The sequence below is a fragment of the Vespa velutina genome, chromosome 18 (genome assembly GCF_912470025.1).
Source record: "Vespa velutina chromosome 18, iVesVel2.1, whole genome shotgun sequence".
Classification (NCBI taxonomy): Eukaryota; Metazoa; Arthropoda; class Insecta; order Hymenoptera; family Vespidae; genus Vespa; species Vespa velutina.
Window position 1 is genome coordinate 694,566 of NC_062205.1, and position 25,044 is coordinate 719,609.

The following is a 25,044-nucleotide window of genomic DNA, read 5'->3' on the forward strand; positions in this document are numbered from 1 at the left end:
TAAAAGATTAATATACATATATATATATATGTTTATATATGTACATATATATGTATATATGTATATGTATATATGTTTGTGTATATATATATATATATATATGTATGTATGTATGTATGTATGTATGTATGTATGTATGTATAAGTTTTGGTCTTATAAAATTGAATTTAATTTACAGTATCTCTTAAATGTAAATGTGTATCCTCGATCGAATAATCAAAATTACATTACTCTAGCTCATAATAACTTAATAACAGCTTACAGCTCAGCTCCGTCGTTAATGTTTTCGCTTTTATACGAACGACGACGAACGCCTTTTAATATATTTGCACATGCTTTTATAATTAATACACGACCCTGCCACTTTAACAAACTCTCTCTCCGTAATCATTCGTTTAAATCTATACTCGCCTCTTATCGTTTAATTCATGGTTAAACGAGCGAGTCCATCTTATCGTTGTGTTATGATATCGAGCGACAATAAAAATGGAGAGAAAATAAAATCAATTTGTACGTATGAAGAAAAAAAAAAGAAAAACATAGTCCAATGAAACTTTTTTCCTCACTTTTTTCACCTTTTCTCTATTTTTTCTTTTTTTCATTTTTTCTCTTCTTCTCTTTTTTTTTATTATTCTTTTTCTTTTCTTTTTTTGTACTTTTTTCTTTTTTGTTTTTTTTTGTTTTTTTTTTTTTTTTTTTTTTTTTTTTTTTTTTTTTTTTTTTTTTTTTTTTTTGTTTTTTTTTGTTGATGAAGTTAATTCGTCGTCAAAGGATAAATGCGCTGAAAGAAAGGACAAGAAGAAAGAAAAGAGAGAGAGAGACAATGATTTAAAAGAAAAAAAAAAAGAACAAAAATAAAAAAAAATCGTTCGGTCCTCTTCTATCGAAAACCTCGTCGATGAAAAAAAAATCTTCGAACAAAGCCCACCGATAAATAGTTCAATGATATGAAGATCTTTTATTTTATTTTTTAAATCGTTCGTGCAAACGCGTCGAGAGTTACAAACCGATGATGACGGTGACGATGACGATTATTATTACTTCTTTTTTCTTGCTAACGATTAGAAAGAGAAAACAAACAAAACAGATGAAAACAGAAATACAAAAGTTATGAGTCTCGCGTAAAATGAAATTAGATAAAAACGCAGCCGTCGTCGATTTTATGCCATTTGCGAATTCTCTATTAATTCCTTAACTTTTTTATTTCTTCTTCTTTTCTTTTCCCCCTCACCCTCACTTCCTCTTTCTTCCCTTTTAATAGACGTCCTAGAAGAATTGACAAAATATAATGATCGTATCGATTTTTGTCGACAAGCAACGTTTTTACACTTCTCTTTAATTCATTTTTATATGTATTTATATATGTATGTATTTATGTATTTATGTATTCATGTATGTATGTATATATGTATATATGTATGTAAAAAGAAAATAGTAAGTGCTCGGGCCGAAAATTCGAAAGCTCAAAGATCGGCACAAGCTGTCATTGGTGTCTTCGACAAAGACGAGTAAAGAATATGACTAGGGCCGTCTTTGGCGAAATGTATTGTTACATCATATTGGTCGTCGATAAGAGAAGTCCGATACGATACAGAAAAGAAAAAATTATAAGACTTTTAGTAAATATACTTTCGTAATATGATTCTATACATTCTATATATATATGATAATGACTCCTTTAACCTGTTAATCGTAAAATTCTTCAAAGAATTGTAAATACGAATGTATAAATTATATATACACGATATAACATTTTAAAATATAACGACACACCGATTAAAGGAAATCTTTTTAATTTGTTTAATATATAATAAAACGAGAAAATGATTATCAACGTTAGATGTAATTAATGGAAAGTGAAGAAAAAAAAAAAAAGAAAAAACAAGTGACACACATTTATTTATATTTATTATTATTACTATTACTATTATTATTATTACTATTATTATTATTATTATTATTATTATTATTATTATTATTATTATTATTATTATTATTATTATTATTAATTCTTGTTCTTTTGTTTTATGTACTATCGTTTAAAAAAAATTTCTCACGAGATATAATCGTCGTCATCGGTTAACAGGTTAAAGGCACAAGCTCGTTTTGCATGCGCAAGCGTAAGAAAAAAAAAAAAAAAAAAAAAAAGAAAAAAAAATAAAATAAAATAAAACAATAACGGAGGGGGGAGGGGGAGAAAATATTAATTTGATTCTTAACGACGAAGAAGGAAGGGGGTATTCGTTACCGTCTTACCACCCTCTCCCCTCCCTTTCTTAGCGAACGCGTACGCGCGCGATTGTTATCCCATTTTTTTCTTTTTAATCTATTTTTCTCTTTTCTTTTCCTTTTTCTCTCTTTCTCTCTTTTTTTTTCTTCGTTTGTTCTTTACTTTTTGTTTTAAAAGAAAAAATCTTTCTGATCCCTGTTTAATGCACCTTCGAAATGGCCTTTAAAGATGAACTATATATATATATATATATATATATATGTATACACACGTATATATATATATATATATTATATCAATGGGTTAGGGGAGAGACGGAATCAAATATTAGCTAATAGAATACATCGGTGTGCGATGTTTAAAAAATTAAAAACGTAAAAATGTCACACACACACACACAACGGTACTATTATAGATTCCTTATCGTAGATACAATGCGATGGCAGTCTTGTGTCCTGGAAAGATGCTGTGATTTATTGTTCGGCCGCTTTGATTGTTTTTTTTGTTTTTCTATTTTGTTTTCTTTTCTTTTCAATTTTTTTTTTGTTTTTTTTTTTTTCATTCCAACGTATATGTATCGTTCTCTTTTTTTCTCTCTCTTTTTTTCTGTCTTTCTTGGCCTCTAATCATTTACATTATTGGTCGTCCTGTCTTCCACTTTCCATGCTCCTTTCCTTCCTATTGGTTTACAATATTTAGCATTCGTGCTTCGCTCGGAAAAAAAATTCGTGTTCGCTTCTTCATATTAACGGTAAGTTTTTCTTCGTGGCAGTGTCTGTAAGATAAAAAAAAAAAAAAAAAAAAAAAAAAAAAGAAACAATGTAAGTTTCCGTAAGATAAGATAGAAAAAAAATCAAAAGGAGAATTTAATTAATAAAAGAAGAAGATTCAAATCACGAATAGGAAAAGAGAAAGAATTTTTATACGGGGCATTTCTTTAGCGGGGCGGGGGGAGGGGTTAGTTAAAATGAACATACGTATAACGATTTTTTTTTTGTTTCCATTTTTTTTTTCTTTTTTCTTTCTTTCTTTCTTTCTTTCTTTCTTTTTTATCACTACTTAACGTCCAAGGTTTTGACACGATGCTATGCATTACGATGACATAATTGTATTATGTATCATATATTTCTCAAAAATCACGATGATTCATTTTTTACTGGCCTAAAAACAGAGAGAGAATGATGCGATATATGTTTTTGTCTAATAATGCAAAGACTGCAAATGCAACTAGCAATAGCTCGACTAATTCTAAGAGCGATGCTGCAATCAATCCCTCGCGCGCTAAATCTCACCTGTTTCAGCACACATTCCAACCACTTTTCTAAAACACATTTGAAACTTTTTTTTTGTTTTTTTTTTTTTTCTTTTTTTAATTTCATTATGACTACTAAATAATAATTAATATAAACATTAATCTACGCGGCTTTGACATAATACTTATTTCACACTTATATAAAAGTTTATTCATAATATAATAATACGTTGTCATTCAATGAACAAGAGAGATAAGATCGCTGTAGTTTGAAAATTATTCGATAAATATTTTATTTCAATCGTGTTTTTTTTTTTTTTTCAGAACAACGATAGCAATGATGTTCAAATTTTTATCCTTTAATAATAGTCGATTTATTTCGTAAACAATGTCTATTACGTCACTTACTGTTATTTATTTTTCTTAATCGAAATTATGTAAGAATTAAATTGAAATTATTTATAATGATAGAAAACTATATAAAATAATACTTATATACATATATTTATGAACGATAATATACGTATAATATATAATATATATATATATGGACACTTTCCTTATTTTTATAACTGCTTGAAAAAAGTTAGAAAACCTTTGATAAATTGGATTTATTTTTGTATATATTATTTTTCACAATATTAGAAAATATGTTTTAATAATAATTCAGTAAATATCTCACCAATATTAGTAAAAAAATAATATTTTTTTTTCATTTACATATCCACTGTATGCTCTTATGATCGCGTTTATGAGTCCTGGCAGCCTGGTTATTAAATTTTCTAATATCTCACTTTCATTATTGATCCGTTCTGCTTGCAAAATTTCCCAAAAGTGTTTCTCGAGTATTGGACATTATTTTCTAACCTGTATGTCCAAGTGATCCCATAGTTTTTCAATGGAATTCGAATAGTGTGATTGGAGGATGACCCCATTCGATTATTTTTAAATTAGAATAATTTCTAATTGTTTTAAATAGTTCATATTATATATAATATTGTTTAAAGGTTTATGCTTTGTGTCGTTATTCTGCATGAATGTAAAATTATTACCCATTAAGCCTTATCCAGATAAAATTACCTACTTTATTAAAATCTTTAAATAAGTTTCTTTCTTTAAAATAACGTTGATTTTGATCAAATCTACCGCTATATTATTGCCAAAACAATTCGCATACAATAACGGAATGACCCTTTTCGTTTAATGATGAGTATCACACAATCGTAGTTTTATGTTTTATTAATTTGCCGACGAACGAAAACACGTCGCTTGGGTCCCAAACAGTTCAAATTTATTCATTTAACCCTTTGCACTCGGCTGTCCTCTCTCGTGAGACATCGTAATTCTAGCATATCACTCGGATGTCCCCTCTCATGGGACAATAAATTTGATTAGTGATTACGGCTAATTGAGTTATTTCAGCGCAACTTTTTGAGACATGCATGCTTCCCTGAAGTTTTCTCTTGAAATGGCACAAAAAATCAAATCAAAATATAGTAAAATTACTAAGCTATACACAAAGAAATGTTGAGAGGTGATTTTCGTGAATTGAGAACGCGTCCATCCACATCTTCTGCGGACAATAGATTAGGCAATAAACTACATATTCCTGATGTGGGACAAAGAAAATGAGATTGCATTGTTTGTTCTGATAGAAAAACACCTGGTGGCAGGCGTCAAATAACATATTATTGTCAAACGTGCACTAATCAACCTGCAATGCATTTTGGGGAGTGTTTTAAAGTTTATCACTCTGTACAAAATTATATAACAAAATAAAATATTGATTTTTTTGCAAATATACATTTCTCGATTTCAACCAATTCATATAAATCCAATATCATCATAATATGTTAGTTAATTCCAAAACTATACTAAATAATACGAGGGTCTATAAATGCACGTTTCTGCCACAAAGTAGCGCCGAGTAGCTGGTAGCCAACGTCCAGAATGGTTCGAAGTGCAAAGGGTTAAACCAAAAGAATAATTAATTTTGCAATTTAATACTCTTATAATATATTAAATATATGTTTATAATGGGGTTTATCGAAAAATATCGATAAACAATAATAATATGCATTATATTTCACGAATTTCTGAAAATTAGTAAAGTGTCCAGATATTTTTAAATGGTATACCTATATATTATACGTATACTTATATATGTACCAATAGATAAAAAAAAACAATACTATAATACTTATACAAGTGTATTTTAAAATTATGAAACGTATCAAAAAGTTTATCAATTGCTATCATTGCTCAAAAATTGACTTTCTCGTTCTTTCATAAATTACACATATTCTTTTTCTTTTATGGAAGAAATATATTAACACGACAATTTAATATGACATAGACGCATAAGAAGAATGTCCTTGTCATGTTAGAATTTGGAATCTAAATTGGAATTGGATTCTTTTTTTCAAACAGAATTATTTTGATTATACGATTTAAGGAAATTCGAAAAAGGATTTGGTTAAATGGATATATAATAAATAAAAAAAGAAAAAAGAAAAAAAAAAGAAAATTAAAAAATAATTGAAAATATTATGCTCAAAATACAAACCTTCGTTATGGCTACCTACGCCTCGACCGACTTCTTCTTTTCCTTTTTCTTCTTAAGAAATGACGGCGTCCTAAGGCCCTTCTTCTTCTTTTTCTCCTTCTTCGGCGATTCCTCGCTAACGCTCACGTCCTGCGACATGGAACCCTTAACACGGAAGGTCCCAACCGTAACCATAAACCTTTCCGCATGCACATGCGCAACGTCGTCAATATAGTTTTAGGATCCCTCAGTGAATCTCATTAAAATCGATTTGTTTATTTCTTTTAATTGATTATGTTAAGATTCAAAAATTTTTAATAGCTCACTTTAAGAAAAAGAAAAAGAAAATAAATAGAAAGAAAATTATACTACGTATCCTTTTTATAATTTTAACAAACAACAAATATTTTTGAAGTGATGAAAGTTATGGAGCCATTATTAAAATATCGAATAAATAAAAAGAGAGAAAGAGAGAGAGAGAGAGAGAGTCCTTGGAGATCCTAAAACTTTCTCCTTTGATTGCATTCGAATCATGCATATTAGCACTATTGTATAGGCAATGAAATGGCGATTTGAATGAAAGAATAGAAACAAAAAAAAAAAAAAAAAGGAAAAAGAAAGGATATATAGAGAAAATAGAATGAAAAAGGAACGTCTATGACGAAGCTTCGAGCTTTGTAAAAACAAGCAGCTAGGGTTGCTCATGTAACTATGGCTTTCTTATTATACCGCGTTCTCGAGCAGAAATTCCAATTGTATGTTTTTTTTTTCTTTTCTTTTCTTTTTTTAATTATTCACACAGCTGTCTAAAGTCGTAGAAGATCCTACAATAACGTCGATGCGCTTGCAAGCATTTGCAATCTATATAGTTCTTTGTCTTTTTCTTGTCATTTATGTTTTCTTTTTTTTTTTTTTTTTTTGTTTGTTTTTGTTTTTTATTTGTTGTGAATGTAATATGCCGTATGATATATATATGATATGACCACAGGAGCCACGATGAATATAGTAGACTGGAATGGAGCAGGCATGAAAGTAAGTATGCATTTTGAGACATTAAAAAAAAAGAAGAGAAAAAAAAGAAAAAAGAAACGAACGAGACAGAAACACGATGTAAATGTTATTGATTGTGAACATCATGACAATGAATGAATAAGAAAATGAATTTGTTATTCAAAAAGCTCTGAGAGAAAAAAAAAATTAACGAGAAGCCAAACACCATAAATGCTTCTCACACTGATCATAATTAAACGTTAAACATAGACACGTGTATTAATTTTCACATTTAGAGAGAGAGAGAGAGAGAGAGAGAGAGAGAGAAATTTAAAAAAAAAAAAGAAAGAAAAGGAAAAAGAAAAAAAAAGAAAAATAAATAAAAAGAATATTTAACGAACCTCCTTGCTACTTTGAGAAAATGTACTGTGATGGGCGTCCGAGTGATCGCCATTTACGGTATTTTCTCCTGAAACACAAAAGTTATTTTGTTTTAACGAACATTCATATAACTCTCGTCGATCGATTTCAAAAAGAAAAACAAGCAAAACGATCGCACACATTAAATTATAAATATTAATTCTCGGATAATCTATAATCTTGTTTTATTTTTTCATTTTCCTTTTTTTTTTTTCTTTATATATATATATTATATAAATCTGTTGTCACATCGAACATGTACTATGGAAAAATTTCTAAAATGCATAAAAGAAAATTTTTCAATTATATATCTCCGAGAATTAAGATTAATATAATAATTAATGTTAATAAAATATTAGCCATTGGATAAATAAGCGTACCGATATAATGGCAACTTACCTTACAAATATGCAGGATAGTGTTATAGTAATTGATGTTTTTTTTTAGATGATTGTGTTCATATAGCTCGTTACCATAAATTGTGTTGTGACCCTTAACCTCTTTCCCTCTCCCCCTTTCACTCTCTTTCTTTTTGTTTGAGTAGATTCACCAAGGATCGTGCAAAGGATAAGGTAGCACGTATATTTCGATCGAAGCGTTGGGATATATTATAATGTAGTACGTATAAAAAAAGAAGCAGTATAATCTCGAAACAAATTAGGAACATTAATTACCCGTATACACACCTGTGTGTGTGTGTGTGTGTGTGTGTGTGTATGTGTGTGTATTGTATATATATATATAAAAAATTTATTAGATATTTAAAAAAAAAAAATATATATATATATACAAATATAAATATCTGTAGTAAATTTTGAACACTATATATCTTATGCTGTTTTATTTAAAAACCAAGGAAAATTTACGTGAACTATTATATTAATCTGTTGCATTAGAGAATACCAGAATGACGCCATTATTTCAACGCAAAATCAAAATTTTCATTTCATAATATTATTACGATTAAAAACAAATTAAATGATTTTCGAGAAAAGTATGTATTATGTAATTTTCAACTGTACAATAAAATAAAAGGATTAAAAAAGAAAAAAAAAAAAAAAAAAAAAAAAAAAAAAAGATGTTCGGATACAAAGGGTTAACCTGTTAACCGAATAGTTAATCTCTCGCGATGAGATTTAACTTTTGTCTTCGTAAAAAAAAAAATACGATTTGTTTCTCATTCCAATTAAAAAAAAAAAAAAAAAAAATTACATATACACATGTATAACTAAATTATTCATTTTATAACTTATTGATTCCCGTTAATTGTGAACAATCACTATTTTATGCTATTTAATAGCCATTTAAATAATAAATGATAATCACTTTTTTTTCCCCCATGACGAATATACTCGCTATAACAAAAAGGGAAAAAAGAATATTTAATTTATCCGAAGTTTTCTAATCTTCATCTTAATCATTTTATTTCTAATAAAAATAAATTTTAGGAATTCACGTTCAACGATATTATCCCTCGAAAATATTTTCCGGTTAACAGGTTAAATATTTGACACTTTTTGACATTTTCTTTTCTTTTTGCAATGTTTTTCTTATTTTTCTTTTTTTCTTTTTTTCCCTCCGGTTATCTCTGAAAATTCGAATTTAAGAAAATCTCACATGGTTTCGACGATTTACACATTCGTCGACAATAAAACGAATTAAATTGAGATATGACAAATTATCCTTCTAAGCGTGTAACAAAACTATGTGCAAAAGGACAATCGTAACGAAACATGCAAAACGTACAACAACATATTTGTCCATCTTGTATTACAAAAAATACCACAGGAATTCGCTAAAAGGGACAAGAAACGAAAAAAAAAGAAAAAAAAAGTAAGTACTCCTTAAGCAAAATTGTTCATCAATGTAAATGTTTTAAGACACAACATAAACGTAATTTATTATTCTTATCATAAAAACAAGGACGCATAAAGCATCTCCGTACTAATTAAATATATCTATGTACATTAATATAACTAACTTGAGATCCTTGAATTTGATATAATGAAAAAAATAATAAAAAAAAAGAATAATAATAAAAATAAACAAAAACAAAATAAGAAGAAAAAGAAATAATTGGCATGTACATTTGTGCGATAGAAAAACATAAAAAAAAAAAAAAAAAAAAAAAACGTGCTCCGTTACACACTCATGCTAAACTATCAAAAAACGAGAGAAGAAACAGAAAAAAAACAAAAACAATAAAACAAAAAAAAAAAGAAAAAGAAAGAAATATAGAAAACGTAAATAAACAAATTGATATCTTTTCTTAACTACCGAGCTTTATCTATATCTTATCGCTCTATACGTATCAAAACTATATTTCTAATCTGTCGTTATTTTTCTCGTGAAAAAAAAAGAATATTACGACATTTCATCGATAAAAATTAGAAAGTGAAGATAAACCGTAAAAGTGAAACGTCAATCAGGAAAATGTTTGTGGTCATGCGAACAATAGAAAAAGAGAAAGAGAAAAAAAAAAAAAAAAAAAAGAATTTGAAAAATTAAACTCAAGATAATTCTCATTGCTCCGAAATGAGAGAACGATCGTCGTGGGTGGATTCGATTAAAGAATTGATACTATTCAGTTTCATTCCTGATACCAATCTATACAAAGAAGAATCCTCGTATCGTGGAAGCACGTGAGATCCATTAATATCATTTTTATCGAAATAAAATGATGAATCTTTTTGAAAATTCTCATTTTTCGGATTAATTATTTCGTCGAGACAGGCGAGTTCTTCGACATCATTCTTCGTAGAGAAAATAATTGATTTAGTGTTCATCGGTTTAACATTTTCCGTCGTTTCAAGAAGGTCATTAGTAGATAATACGTCGTCATCCTTGACGGACGTAAAACAATTTTTAGAATCAATGTAGATTGGCGATTCTGAGGGTGACTCAAATTCGTTACAAATAATATACGTAGCATCAGAAGAAATGGATACACGATCGGCCGAATCGTTGAAATTTGATGGATTTGAACATGATGATGGTCTGTCGGACGTATTGTATTCGCTACTATCATCCTTGCAAGTATAATAATCCATCGATTTAATTGATTCCTCGCCGGCACTGATGTTTATATTTTCCCTTTCAACAAATGACGTTGTCATTGTTGTTGTTGTTGTTGTTGTTGTTGTTGCTGTTGTCGTTATTGTTGTTATCTCGTTCCTGTTTTCCGATCTTTCCAATGAACAATCGATGCAACACTCGGGACAAGTATCTACGAGAATGCTGGTAATTTCCTCGTTAAACGATTCATTGCTATTCTCTTCCGTTATTGGAGATAAATCACGATATTGATGATCATTTCGAGAATCATCAAATAAAATATCATTCGAGTTTACACTCTCATTATTGAACATCGTCGTTTTATTGTTTGTTAGGATCCATCCGTTGTTTGATCTATATTGTTTCGTACTTTTAACCTCATACGTGTTAACTGTAATATCTTCGATGTTCTTATTGTGATGATGATGATGATGATGATGATGGTGATGATAGTGATGATGATGATCGTGATCTGAAAATTTCAAATTCGTTTGACAATCGACATTAATGTTTCTTTCCTCGTTCGTAAGTTCAATCTCGCTGTGTTTACGTTTACGCGGCAAATTAATTATTTCCTTGAATGAATTATTTTCTAAATCCGACTCGGATCTCTCCACTTGAAAATTTAACGTTAAAACGTCGTTCTTCGATCGATCGGTTATAGAGCAAAATTCAAGAACGACTTCTTCGTTCAATGGTATCTCCTTTTTCGAATGATTTTCCGCCGTTATCAATCTAACGTTACGATTTTCGTCAATGTCTTCATCGTAAATATTTTCTATTTTATCAAGAATATTATCATCGATATCATTTTTGTTATGAAAGTCATTAACATTTTCATTTGACTTCCCTAAGGAACGATGTTCAAGACAAGTACACTTTATTAAAGTTTTATCGGTAATCGATGTATCAGTCATTAGATCTATTGATTTTATCATCGAACATTCTTCATTATTATTGTTATTAATTGTTTCAATAACGTCGTCACTTGACTCGTGTAAAATTTTCGATCCATTAATATAATCCAAATGATCAATCCTCGTAGTCGAAAGAAAAACTTTATCTTCTTTGTCGTGCCGATCAATCACGTGATGTACAAGCTCATCGATAACGATCAAATTTGATTCCGTAGAAATCGTATTCTTCGGGGATACGTTTATGTTAAATGTAATACGAGATGCCTCTTCGATAACCTCATCCACTATATTCGTTGCCTCTACGTATGTTTGATTAACATCGAGTTCTGCTATTATTTGATTAACGCTAGTGTTCATGTCCTCGTTAAAGGATACACCAAGAAAATCTTCCAACTCCTGAATCGTACCCGTTGGCAATTCTAATATATCCGATCCATTATTAGATGATTTTTCGTTGTAATCAATGAACGAATTATCGGTGGAATCGTCCTGATGAATATTTTCCATGGATGTACATTTCGATGCAGTATTTGATTCGTTCACTCGTTTCATCGTTCCATCCGTTTGATTATCATCATCGTTCGCTAGTCTATTAACGATGTTATCGACGTTGTCATTACTATCATAACCGACCATCATTGATACATCATTCGACGGTGTCAAACTATAGATCAAGCTCATGTTCGTCGAATCCAAATTATATTTCACCGATGCGTCCGTCACTGGTAAGGCGTTCAAACTAGCACGAGATGGCAAAATTTTGTCGTTTATACATTTTATTACATCGCCTAGATTATCCCAATGATTACGATCGTACGATACCACGTTATTCTTCTTTGAAAATGATAAACAGGATACACATTGACAGTCATCATCCTCCCAGAAAAATTTATTTTCGTTAGTGTAAATTATATCCTTCCCTTTTGTATCATTCTTGCGACAAGTTAAATCCGTTTGATCATCATCCATCTTACATCCAGATGAGTCTAATATTTTTTCGTTTATCAAATTCTTTAATGTTCTATCATTCTTTATTACTGTACCATTTTCTGTGATCTCACCATTATGATTACATACATTATAAAGTAATCCTTGAGTGACATCATTAGATCTATTATCATCGTTTCGATTGTTAATAAATTTATCAAAAAATTTTGCTCGAGTAAATTTGTTCCTTTCTTTTCCTTGAATCGCACAGTTCCCACCGTTCAGCATTCTCTTCTCGTAATTATCGAAGAACTCGCGTCTCGCTTTAATACGAGTCAAAAAATTCTTCAATAATCGCGTTTCATTGTTGTTACGAGTATCTGCGACTTGTTTACCATTGCTCTCGTCGTTAACTGTCTTAAGTGGCTTCCACGTCGCGTTCCACGAACGTTCGATCAAGATGGGTTTCATACGTTCTGCGACGACTGAACTGCGAACTACCTTTAAATGCGGATTATCATGAAGCTCGGGAGATCGCCAGCCTGAACGAACACTAGCACTGGATTCGCTGCCGCAACCGCTTGATAGAGCACAATCTGTAAAATGACATTGTCCGAAGACATACGAATCTCAGTTTCTAAAAAACAGAATTCTTTTCTTCCACGTTCAAAATCTATTTGCTCCAAGAGTAGTACGATTGTGACCTCGTTATGATCACGGATCGCTCACACCATCCTCACAGATCATCCCTGTTTTCACTCTATAATCCCATTTAAAATAAACAATAACATTTTTGAAATACTTCTATATGTTTTTGATCAACTCCGTATTATCATACGTCTCGTACTAAAAAAAAATCATTCTCTCGCTATGGTGAAAAAAAAAAGATAAATAAATAAAAAAAAAATAAATAAATAAATAAATAATTAAATAAATAAATAAAAAATAAAAATAAAAAGGAAAAAGTAAAAGCATTACAACAAGCACGACGTATAAATTATTGATTTATATGCGAGTATATATATATATATATATATATATATATATATATACATACACACACATCATACATTTATATGTACATATATACATATATATATATATATATATATATAAATTGATAAACTTGATTTATTGCACGATCGCTAAATCACAAAATAATATAAATATATACAAATGATGAACGTTTTAGATTTAGCAAATCGTACCTTTTGACTTTAACATATATGAATGTATGTTAAACTGTTATGAGAGAGAAAAAAAAGAAAAAAAAAAAGTAAAACAATAATAATAATAATGATGTGTGCGAACATAAAATTTGTACAAGAAACTTCGACGTGTATGTATGTATGCGGTGCAAGCGTTAGCGATCATAAAGATTCATTCTTTTAACCGTGTTAAAAGCAAAATATATTTAAATGCAAGGGGGGGAAAAATGTCTGTATATGTTTATAATAATCGTGCGTGTATGCGTTCGTAACGTTAAAGGACAAACGTGCGATCATGCGTTACCTGATACAACACACTTCCTTTCTCCTTCAATCTCACCTCTCTTAACTAAGAACCGCTTACCTTGCCTGCTAATATCACTTTCTGCTTCGATCGCAGCACGTCGCATTTCATTGAGGAACTCTGTAGTCGCATATGCTGTATGAAGAATAAACGATTACATGCATATGTCAAAATTGGAGGGGTTGGGTAGGGCGGGCGGGGGCAGGGGAGGGTTAGGAAAAATATTCACATGCTATAGAGAATACTTTTTCTTTTTCTATTTTGTCTTTTTTTTTTTTTTTATTCTTACTATTGTTATTATTATTATTATTGCGAGAAATACTTATTAATTGGGAATAATCACGAAGATCCAAACGTATAATTGTACAAGGTATGCAATTGAATAATAAACATGCGACAATTCCAAAAAATTCTAATACCATTTTAGATACTACTTTGCATTTCATGTCATAAATTCTAAACAGCCAAACCATTCTTGCATGGTATACAACGATTAGTTCTTTGTGAATTTTTAAATTATTTAAAATACACTTACCGTCACTTAAAACGACTTCTGGCTGACTGGGCGCAGGCACTTGTTTCGTTTCTATCCGTAAAACTCGTGGTTCTGTGGATATAAGAATAACGCTATTATTAAATGTTCTACTCTCTCAAATTTTCAATCGTCAAATGAGCTGTCGTTCGCAAGACAAATCGATTAACTCCACTTTTTGATTTTTTTTTTTTTAATTTAAATGTCAAAACATTTGATGGAGCATTCACTTTTTATATTCATAATAAATTTCCCCAATTTCCTTTATTCAACATCATTAAATGACAAATTTTTTTTTGGCCATCGAATAAAAAATAATTTATTCCAAAAGCCTATCTAATTAGCTTCTTCTTACTCTAATGTAAATCATTGCAATAATTCAATTCTAATACTGCAAGCAAGGCCTTTATACATTTTATAATGTTTATTTGAATTTATATTTTAAAAAGCAATTTATATTATTTTCTGGCTTTTTGTTTTATAGAGTTAATCGATTTGGCAAGTGAGCGGCTGAAAATAGCCTATAAACATGGATTTTGTTTTTACATGGTGGATATGTATTGTGCAGAGAAAAAAAAAAAAAGAAAAAAAGTTATGTAAAAATAGATTTACAAAAAGTATAATATAAAAAGAAAGAAAAAGAAAAAGAAAAAACTTGTGTTCAACGCAAGTTATAGATTAACAATTTAAAATATAAAAGTGTATTTGTTAAAAACATTTCATTTAATTTAATATATACATGAAAGAAAAATTATCAAGTGTAGAAGGTAACAAAAAAATAAATAAATAAATAAATAAAATAAATAACTACGATTTTTGTGACATCTTCTGCTGAACTGACAATGTGTGAATAGAAACGTATTAAAAAAATGTTTAAAAAAAAAAAATAAATAAATAAATAAAATATCACGTAAAAGAGACCCAAATTTATAATTTTTTTTTTTTTTTTTTTTTTTTTTTATAATAATTATAAAAATTTTTCTATAATATTAATTATAATAAAATTTATAATTAATATTTTTTATAATAACATAATAATAAATAATGTAATTCGTTTTATAATAAAATTTTTTTTATAAATTTAATTTATAATTTCTCTTACCGTCCCTACTCTCTTCCTCGGTCTCAGACGTAACAGAGACCGGTGATTGAATCGGACTCTTGGCAGTGCTAGATTCATGTGTTGCACGACTGATGTTAAATGATGACAATGCCTCCGATTCCGACTGTGATTCGTCATCTAATTACAAAATATTCGTTATAGATTACTTTTTTTTCCCCGTTGTAAAATGAAAATATTTTTATAATAAATATTCAATGCTTACAAGGATCACCCTTCTGCTTGCGCTCTACTTCCTTTTTATATTGATCTAATTCCTGATCCGTAATGGCGTCAAATGGATTCTTTGCATAAGGTGTCTTGTAAACCATTGCATTATGTTGAAATCCTCTTTGTATGATACCCTTACTGGCTGCTCCTACGAGAACGACTTGCTCTCCGGTACCACTGATCGTAGCGTCCTTGAAAATAATTAAGAGATTAATATAGAAATTATTGATAAATAGATAATGAGCTAGTATATATATATATAATAATAATAATAATAATAATAATAATAATAATAATAATAATAATAATATATAAATATATATATATTATATACGTACATACATATACATATATCTATATATTAATATTTATATATTAATACCTTGGAAATGTAAATAAATAATTTGCTATTTAGAATTTCTGATAAAATTATAAATATATTTAGAAATAATAATATATCAAGATGTTTTCTCAAAAAACACTTTAATTAGAAAAAATCTATTAATTAATTTTTTTTATTCTTACCTACATCATTATCTATTCCTTATCAATGTTATATATTAGCCAAGTATAAAAATAAATGTTAAAATTTCTACCTGCATTTTTTTCGCTTCTTCCCACGTAACACCTTCCAATATATGCGACTGTGGTCCAGCCGAAATTTTATCTGCTCTACGATAGTCTTTTATCTAATAAAAGGAAAAAATTCATGCGTCCTTTCATTACATCAATGTAATATCTTTGAATAATTTATAAACTTAAATATATAAAAGTACAAGTATATAATTTGAAAGAGGATATTATGTCTTACTGTTAATAGAATTATCTCGTAAAACAGTATAAATATATATATTTACTTACCTGCTGTTGGATTTGTTTGAATTCTTTCGGATTAGTGTTTTTAGGTACAAACTGGAGAGCACCATCGATCTTCACCGGAGTACTGCTATGGGTCGGAGATCCATCGGACACCCACTGCACACAAAACCAGAGCATTAGAGAGTTGACCCCCTTTCATATATTTTACCAATATAATTTTCTTTTTTTTTTTCTTTTTCTTTTTTTTTTTTTTTTTTCCAATAAATGATACATACGGTTGCGCAGTAAAAAATAAAGTACTGCATGTAATGTGTGCCTGCATTGCATATTTTTTTCTTTAAACTATATAACAAACATTACTTTCTCTTTGGACGCTCATTTTTTTTAATATTTTCGAATAAGAAATTTATAATAAAAAGAAGAAAAAAAAAAAAAAATAAATATATCAATCAATCAATTTTAAATAACGTGTAATTTGTTCAGTATATAACTTTTTGAAATTAAAGTATCGTTATCAAATGCCAACTGTATTAAACATTTGAAGGGTCATTTTACCTGGTTTTGTAAATGCAGTGGATGTATACCGAGGTCATGGAGAATTCGTTGACACGACCGACCAACAGGCACACATTCATACAGGTTTCAATCTGACGAACTCTATTATTTTCTACAGAACATACATGATGTATCACAGAAGGAAAAAAAAAAAAAAAAGAAAAAAAAAAAAAAAAAAAAAGAAAAAACAAGAAAGAGAGAGAAAGAAATTAATGCATACTAATATAACGTGCAAATGACATAAAAAATGACTACCCGTCTATTTTGATAAATTTTGATGAATATAGATCTCATCAATCTGCAATTGTACATCACACCCGTGCACGCATCATTCTTTAATTTTGACTAATTTATATATGTATGTTTCGAACAATTAAAATATTGTTGAGACATGTTAGACAACGGATTAAACTTTATTCGATCATGAATAAGCTACAGAAGACAAAATGACGCACAATCCTACATATATATGTATATGTATATGTATATGTATATGTATATGTATATGTATATTATATATACACTTACATATGTTTATAATCATTAAGTATTATGTACTTCACATCTATCCAGCATTCACTGATAAGAATATTTACTTTGTGCTCCCTTTCTATATCGGATATACTGAATTACTTTCTTTGTAACGAAGTATACACAAGTTACATATATAATTTTAATAAATATTATAATTTTCATCGCACATATTGTAAAAACGTGATTCGATAATATAGTAGAACCTATGTAAAAAATAAAAAAATTGTTATAAATGAAATTGTTACAAATTTGAACTTGAACTAGCTAGTTGGATAAATTATTAATTATTTGAGTTATTTTAAATTCTAGAAATAAATGTATTATATTCTGCAACATATTAATTCGATGTATGTCATTATAAACAATAAGATAGACGATGGTGCATCATTCTACAACATGACAATGTCTTCTGAAGTTATCTAAATATTATATATGCAAGGGATTGATCAATTTCATTTGATCTCCCATGTATAACGATATAAAATTTCACAAGATACATCCATTAACATATATTTAATATAGAATACGATATTTGTTTTATATATTAATCCATTAACTGCTTAGAATAATTTTCATTTTGCTTTTATAACTGTATAAAGCATAAAAGGACTATGCGATATATAAGATGGATATTATAATATATGAAAAAGCTAAGCTAAAAAGATTAAATGCATCATCGTTTTAATGAGATGATGCATGGAATGGAATGCATAAGTATATTTTGAAAAGAATAATAAATTTTGAAATCTACTTCTTCCTTCGTCAAATTCAATGCATGTAGTAATATGTACTCGAAATACATTTTAGATTTGATGGTTGACATTATTATTAAGACAATAAATTCGTACGATATCCATTGTAATATAGATCGTACAAATTTAATATGACTTCATAAACGAAGAAGAAGAGGAGTATCGTTGATGTGAATTATTTTATAACTATTTTAGGAATATTTGGCGAGTATTATATTCCCTACGTACCATCCGCAATGTATTTAAAAATTCGCGGATACAATTATATATATATATATATATATAATATATATATATATATAATATATATATATATATATATATATAACATGTATGATCTTTACAAAGATCTGTGAACACAAATTTTCATTGAACGATCGGAATGACGACTTTTCTAGCTGCATTGAATTCATTTCTTATATATGCATATATATTATTTATATATATATATATGCGCGTATGGCATTTAAATGATATATTGATTTAATTTATAAATGTTTACTCGTTTTTATTCTCAAAAGTAATAACTTCTACCTTTGTAATCTTCTTCGGATCAGGAGTACCAGTTTCCAATATCTCCACCTTTTGATAAACATTCGGTGAATTTAACCAACGTGACCTATCTGTACCTTTACGACCACCTTTCCAAAGCCTATACAATAAATAAAAATGAATATTTATTATTTTAAGAAAATAGTACAAATCATCTAAACGTTGTACTCATAATGATAATTTTAAATAGTATCGAGTACTTACCCCTGCTTGTACAATTCTTCCTCTTCGAGTAAATATCCCAAAGATGAAACTGCTGGTGGTACCTCCACATCGTTTCGTGGTTTTGGAGGCTCTCCTTTTACAAGTGGATTTCTATATATATAACCTGTACGAAAACCCTACGAAGGAAGAAAAAAAAAAAAAAAGAAGGAACAAGAAAAAAGAAATAGATTTTAATATTTTCCTTACAAATGAAACTAAACGATCAGGTAATATAAATGAATAAATATTTACAGCATTATCGAGCATCCTCATAAGTGCTTCAAATTCTGTTCCACCTATTCTCCAACGTTTTTCTAATTTCTCCGTTATTATTGTAGATTCTGGTACCGAAGTATGTTGAGGAATTGGAGGCTTCCTTGATGCTTCGAAAATTGTTTTCTTCGATTCTTCCGAAATGAGATTTAAATTGTCTAGACCGGCTGGCATAAGTTTCAACTGGGTTTCACAGGCCAATACAGTGTTGTATACATTGTAAAAAGCTTCTTCGACAGTTTCACCACAACAAAGTGCACCACGATTGGTTAAAAGCATTACTTTATTAATAGGACCAAGATTTCTAGTAATTTTCTCTCTTTCTTCCGGATCAAGCATTCCGCCAACATAATGATGCGTGCTAACTTCACCAATAACTATACTTTCTTGTCCGATTGGCAGTAAACCACATTTTAAAGAAGAAATCTGTGAAATATCACAAGGATAGAATTTGATAAAAGTGAAAATTTGAAAGAACAACCTAAGAATAAAAATAATAAAACGAGGAAAAGAGAAAGAAGAGACAAAATAGTAATAAAATAGTCGAAATAATTATATCGACAAAATAAATATGTTCTTTCTTGATTACTTACAGCGGTAACGGACGGAGTAGATATATGAACGATGCATTTGATGTCAGGTCGAGCAGCATGTATCGTAGAATGTAATTGAAATCCGGTAATGTGTATACCAAAATTTGTTGTTCCTTGTTCCACTACGGAACCTTGCATGTCGACCTTAATCAAACTAGAAGCCGTTATTTCATGATAGAGCAATCCATAAGGATTAACCAAAAAATGTTCTTGATCCTGATTCAAACGTGCCGTCATTTGACCACCAACATTTTGCGTCCATCCGTATAAATCGAGTAATCTGAATACAGCGGCGAGTTTACAACGCAACAGTTTTTCACCTTTGGCATAGCCCATGCTTTCGACACCGCGAATATCATTTATAGGCACCACGCAATTCGAATCTAAAATTTATAAATAATCACGTAACTTAATTTAATATAAAGAAGAGGTAAAAAAAAAAAAAAGAAGAAAAAATAAAAAAAAAAAAACTATAAATTTATATAGTAAGCTGACATTCAACATTAGTCACTTACTTTTAAATACATTTCCATTGAAACGTGCTCCTTGAGCACCCATCATATCAGAGATCTGTTGTAATAAACCGGATGGTCCAGCGCCGTCTTTCATTTGCGTCTCAATTATACGTTCCAATTCTTCCCTGAATAATCGCGAATTCATCATCATTTCGACTCTCTTTCTTCTCTCCATTTCTCTCATATCCTACAGATAATTGAAAAATTACGCGTAAAAAGATTATCGATCGCAATTGTTTGCACGTTGAAATATTTCTTCCAGTTATTCCCTATCTCTTACAGATAAAAAAAAAAAAAGAAAGAAAGAAAGAAAGAAAGAAAAGAAAAAAGAGAAAACAAAAAAGAAACAACAAAAGATAATGCGTTAAACATTACTCACAGCATCAATGTCCGCGGGCCTTATTTTGCTTTTTTCTTCCTCCGTAAGCCCGTCCATTGCCCCGTTTGTATGAGGTTCCGAAAGTTCCTGCTGACTCGTATCCGCCATTTTTTGTTCTGTTTTTTTACTCGACGCTACGACCTGGTGAAAGTAAAAATTAAATAATAATAATAATAATAATAATAATAATAATAATAATAATAATAATAATAATAACAATAACAATAAAAAAAGTGACGAAAAGAACGATGAAGAATTAGAAATTTAGAAAATTGAAATTAGAAATCAAATTTGAAGTTTATAATTTCGTTCAGAAACGAAATTGATGATAACTCATTTTTACATAAAAAAAAAAAAAAAATATATATATATATATACAGAATAAACAAACGATATAATACGAAGCACTATTGATTATATGTATCAACGAGGATTATTGCGTTACGACTACCGGAATTAGATCACGTTCTACTATTCATCGAACTATAAATAATTTGTAATTCGAAGAGATCATGCTAATGGTTAAACGTTTTTAATCCTTGCTCGATTCTTGTGTTGCTTAAGGGGGAAAAAAAAAAAAGAAAAAAAAAAAAGCATAATCGGGAAGTAAAGAAAGAGAAACGATGCGAACGTTCGTTCTCGCTTTCAAATCGAATAATTTGTTTTTCTTTTTTCTCTCTTTTTATCTTTGAAATTACGCGCGAATTTCGTAGATATATAACTCTACACATCATAGATTAACATAACTAACACGTAATTCATAACGCGAAACATGGATAAATCTTTTACTTCTCGTGTCTGTTGCAAGAACGTAGCAATGCGACGAATAGTTATGTATGTATATATATATATATGTGTGTGTGTGTGTGTATATATATGTCGTGCCTAATTACAGAGATGCGTCATTTCCGGTTTAACGCGCATAACGAGTGGGCACGATAAAAGATCTCTTATTCGACTTAGATTTTCCCTCCTTTATTTGAAATCATTTTAATGGTGATTGTTTCGTATGTTTTTCTTTATTCTTTTCTTTCTTTTTTTTTTTTTTTGTCTTCTTCGTATCAGATCACGTAATGTTAACATAATAATGACGTTACACGTTAAATGGCTTTGACCTATCGTAATGACGATGAACGCAAATATAAACTGTCATGAACTGTTGTATAATTATAAATATCACACATAGTTTTACATATATTATATATATATATATATATATATATATGAGTGTGTGCGTGTGTGTGTGTGTGGGTGGGTATATAAAAAAAAAAAAGAAAAAAAAAAACACGTATGTACACAGCATAGTACATACATTGTATAGAGAGAGAAAGAAAGAGAGAGAGAGAGAGAGAGAGAGAGAGAGAGAGAGCGTCGTCCTTTTCGCTTCTCTCTTTTTTTCTTTTTTATTTTTTTTCTTATTTTTCGTAACATTTGATAATTAACATCGTCCGTGACCTAAGTACACCCATAGAATTATTTAATTAAACAGACAGAAACCATCGTCGTTCAAGCGTACGTATTGTACGATACGTATGTGCGAACGTGACACGCCCAGAGTTCCAATGACGATCGTTGTAGGACGCTCCGTTAGACTCGAAACACATCTTAAATATATGTATTTTCGTCAGTAGAAAATATATATATATACTCTTCATATATATACATATCTATAGCTTTCTTCATATCTATATATCTATCTATATATATATATATAATATGTTATATAGTCGAGAATTTATTTTTGATTCTAACCATTGTCGTCCTTGAAAATCCCATTTAAATGGTGATGAAAGAAAAAGAAAGAGAAAGAGAGAGAGAGAGAGAGAGAGAGAACAGTTAAGCAGTGAAATAACTATCACAGTAATATGGAAAATAAGTGGTCTAAATTAAAACACCTACATCTTGATATATATATATATATATATATATATATATATATATATCCTACTCTCATCGCCTCTAAGAAAATTTTTTTTTCACGAATCTATTTACTAATGCAATTCCTGCATCCAATATTATTTATGGTCATTCCTTTTAACAAACGAGAAACATAACAGGACGCGATAAAGATCGTCTATTGTTTTTCTTTTCATGGACGAAATACGAATGTAGAAATGTACGTACGTAAGTACGTGCGCTACAAATCTCTATATGAATTTGATCAATTATAATGTATTAAAATTAAAATTATCTTACTGTCATAATTTCACATTATGATATTCTCATGCATGCATGCGTACGTTCGTGCACACACGCGCGCGCATATATGTGTGTATGTACTAATACAGTCGATGACGACACGTCTCGTGTTCCTGTATATTGGATATGCGGCTTTACACGCATGACGTGGCCTCTCAATGATTGCAACGAGCCAATAACTGATTCTGCTACACACACACACATAAACACAAACACAAACAAACACACACACATACGCATGTACGTATATATATATATATCGTGTATGTAACGCTAAATCGACATTTATAAAGGCACGATCTTTCACATGTGACATTAGTTTCTTAGCTTTCTCCGATATATTTGATTTCGCAAAAAGAAAAAAAAAAAGGAGAGTCAGACAGAGACTGAGTGAGTGAGTATATGTGTGTATGTTGTGTGTGAGAGAGAGAGAGAAAGAGAGAGAGAGAGAGAGAGAGAGAGAGAGAACGGATATCGGACAATGACCGAGATTATACTTCAACTTTCAAAACAATATTTAACGTCACTATATTTCTTACCGTCGATATTATAATCGCTAAGAGATTTTCAAACAAGCTGTACAACGACACGACGACGACGTACGACGACGACGACGATGATGACGACGACGACGACGAATAGAATCGAATCACTGCCCGGTAGATATAATGCAATTCGATCTTATCGTCGTCTATCGGCATTAACACTCCACGATATTTCTCGAAAGATAGCCGAGAATTTATATTTTAATTATGATAACACGTAAGAAATTTGGAACACTGCTTGTTAAAAATTTAATATAAAAATAATATATAAATGAAAATGTAAAGGTATAAATTTGATCGTTCGTTACAATTAAATTATTATTATTATTATTACTATTATTATTATTATTATTATTATTATTATTATTATTATTATTATATTTTTATTATTTTTATTATTATATATATATATAATATATATATTTAATTTAAAATATGATAGAAATATAAATGAGAGATTTATAAGCTTGGTTAAAGATGCGTTATCTTATTTTCTCTATAGCGTCCTACATACTATTTCTCTGGAGGGGAAGGTGAGGAGAGGTGGGGAGAGAAAGAGGAAGGTAGGTAGGAGAGTGGGAGGGAGGGAGAACGCTGAAAGTAAACTAAAGTGTGCTTGATCGCACGCAAAAGAAAAAATAAATGAAGAAATAAACGAAAAAAAGGAGAGAAAATAAAAAGAAAGAGAAAATAAAAGGAAATGAAAGAGATCAAGACAAAAAAAATAATTATAATAATAAGAATAATGACAAAAAAAAACCAATAATACTACTACTATTACTACTACTACTACTAATAATAATAATAATAATAATGATAATAATAATAATAATAATAATGCAGACACAATCGAATCATCCGGTTCAGATCATTGAAGTTAAATAATTTATTTACGAATGAAAATAAAATTTTCGAATAGCGTGATATATAAATACATATTAAAAGCGAATAGTTTTCATTTACGGATGCTGGAAAGATTGAACGCGATCAAGGAAGAGAAGAGAAGAGAAGAGAACAGAAGAAAAAAGAAGAGAAGAGAAGAGAAGAGAAAAGGAGGGGGAAGAACTACTTAAATGAGTGTGCGTACGGTGGGTGGGTGGTGGTGGTGGTGCTAGTGCTGGTGGTGGTGGCCGATGGCGATGATGTAGGAAGAGGGGAAGAGAGAGAAAGAGAGAGAGAGAGAGAGAGAGAGAGAGAGGGGTTGATGAGACGCGTCTAAACCCGATATGCCCTTCGTGTAATGGTAGGAAAACGGATAAAGCGTGAAAAAAGAGGAGAAGAAGAAAAAAAAAAAGAAAAAAGAAAGAAGACTCCCCAAAAAGGGAGTAAAATGAATGAAAGAGAGAAAAGAGCAGAAAAAGAAAAAGGGAAAAGAAAAAAAAAAAGAAAAACAACGAATACACAGTATCGCTTTC

At 29.6% G+C, this 25,044-nt stretch overlaps 1 protein-coding gene across 10 annotated transcripts in view; it reads right to left on the bottom strand.

The window, feature by feature from the left end:
* Positions 1-822: 822 nt before the first annotated feature.
* The window catches only part of LOC124955413 (protein hu-li tai shao), a 25,940-nt gene continuing 1,718 nt past the window's right edge, over positions 823-25,044 (bottom strand). For 2 of the 10 annotated variants that reach the window (XM_047509797.1, XM_047509796.1), the window contains 13 exons: positions 20,886-21,026; positions 20,507-20,693; positions 19,992-20,374; positions 19,378-19,824; positions 19,126-19,262; positions 18,904-19,021; positions 16,571-16,684; positions 16,306-16,398; positions 15,705-15,900; positions 15,482-15,619; positions 14,383-14,454; positions 13,908-13,982; positions 8,863-12,931 (listed from right to left, as the gene is read on the bottom strand). In XM_047509797.1, coding sequence (XP_047365753.1) covers positions 9,960-12,931; positions 13,908-13,982; positions 14,383-14,454; positions 15,482-15,619; positions 15,705-15,900; positions 16,306-16,398; positions 16,571-16,684; positions 18,904-19,021; positions 19,126-19,262; positions 19,378-19,824; positions 19,992-20,374; positions 20,507-20,693; positions 20,886-20,993 — 5,040 coding nt within the window. In that variant the 5' untranslated portion in view covers positions 20,994-21,026 and the 3' untranslated portion in view covers positions 8,863-9,959. Of the gene's footprint in view, positions 3,006-3,052; positions 3,392-6,048; positions 6,193-7,418; positions 7,487-7,836; positions 12,932-13,907; positions 13,983-14,382; positions 14,455-15,481; positions 15,620-15,704; positions 15,901-16,305; positions 16,399-16,570; positions 16,685-18,903; positions 19,022-19,125; positions 19,263-19,377; positions 19,825-19,991; positions 20,375-20,506; positions 20,694-20,885; positions 21,027-23,623; positions 23,801-25,044 lie in introns of those variants that run through there. The other 8 variants (XM_047509801.1, XM_047509798.1, XM_047509795.1 and 5 more) reach the window with 8 other exon arrangements.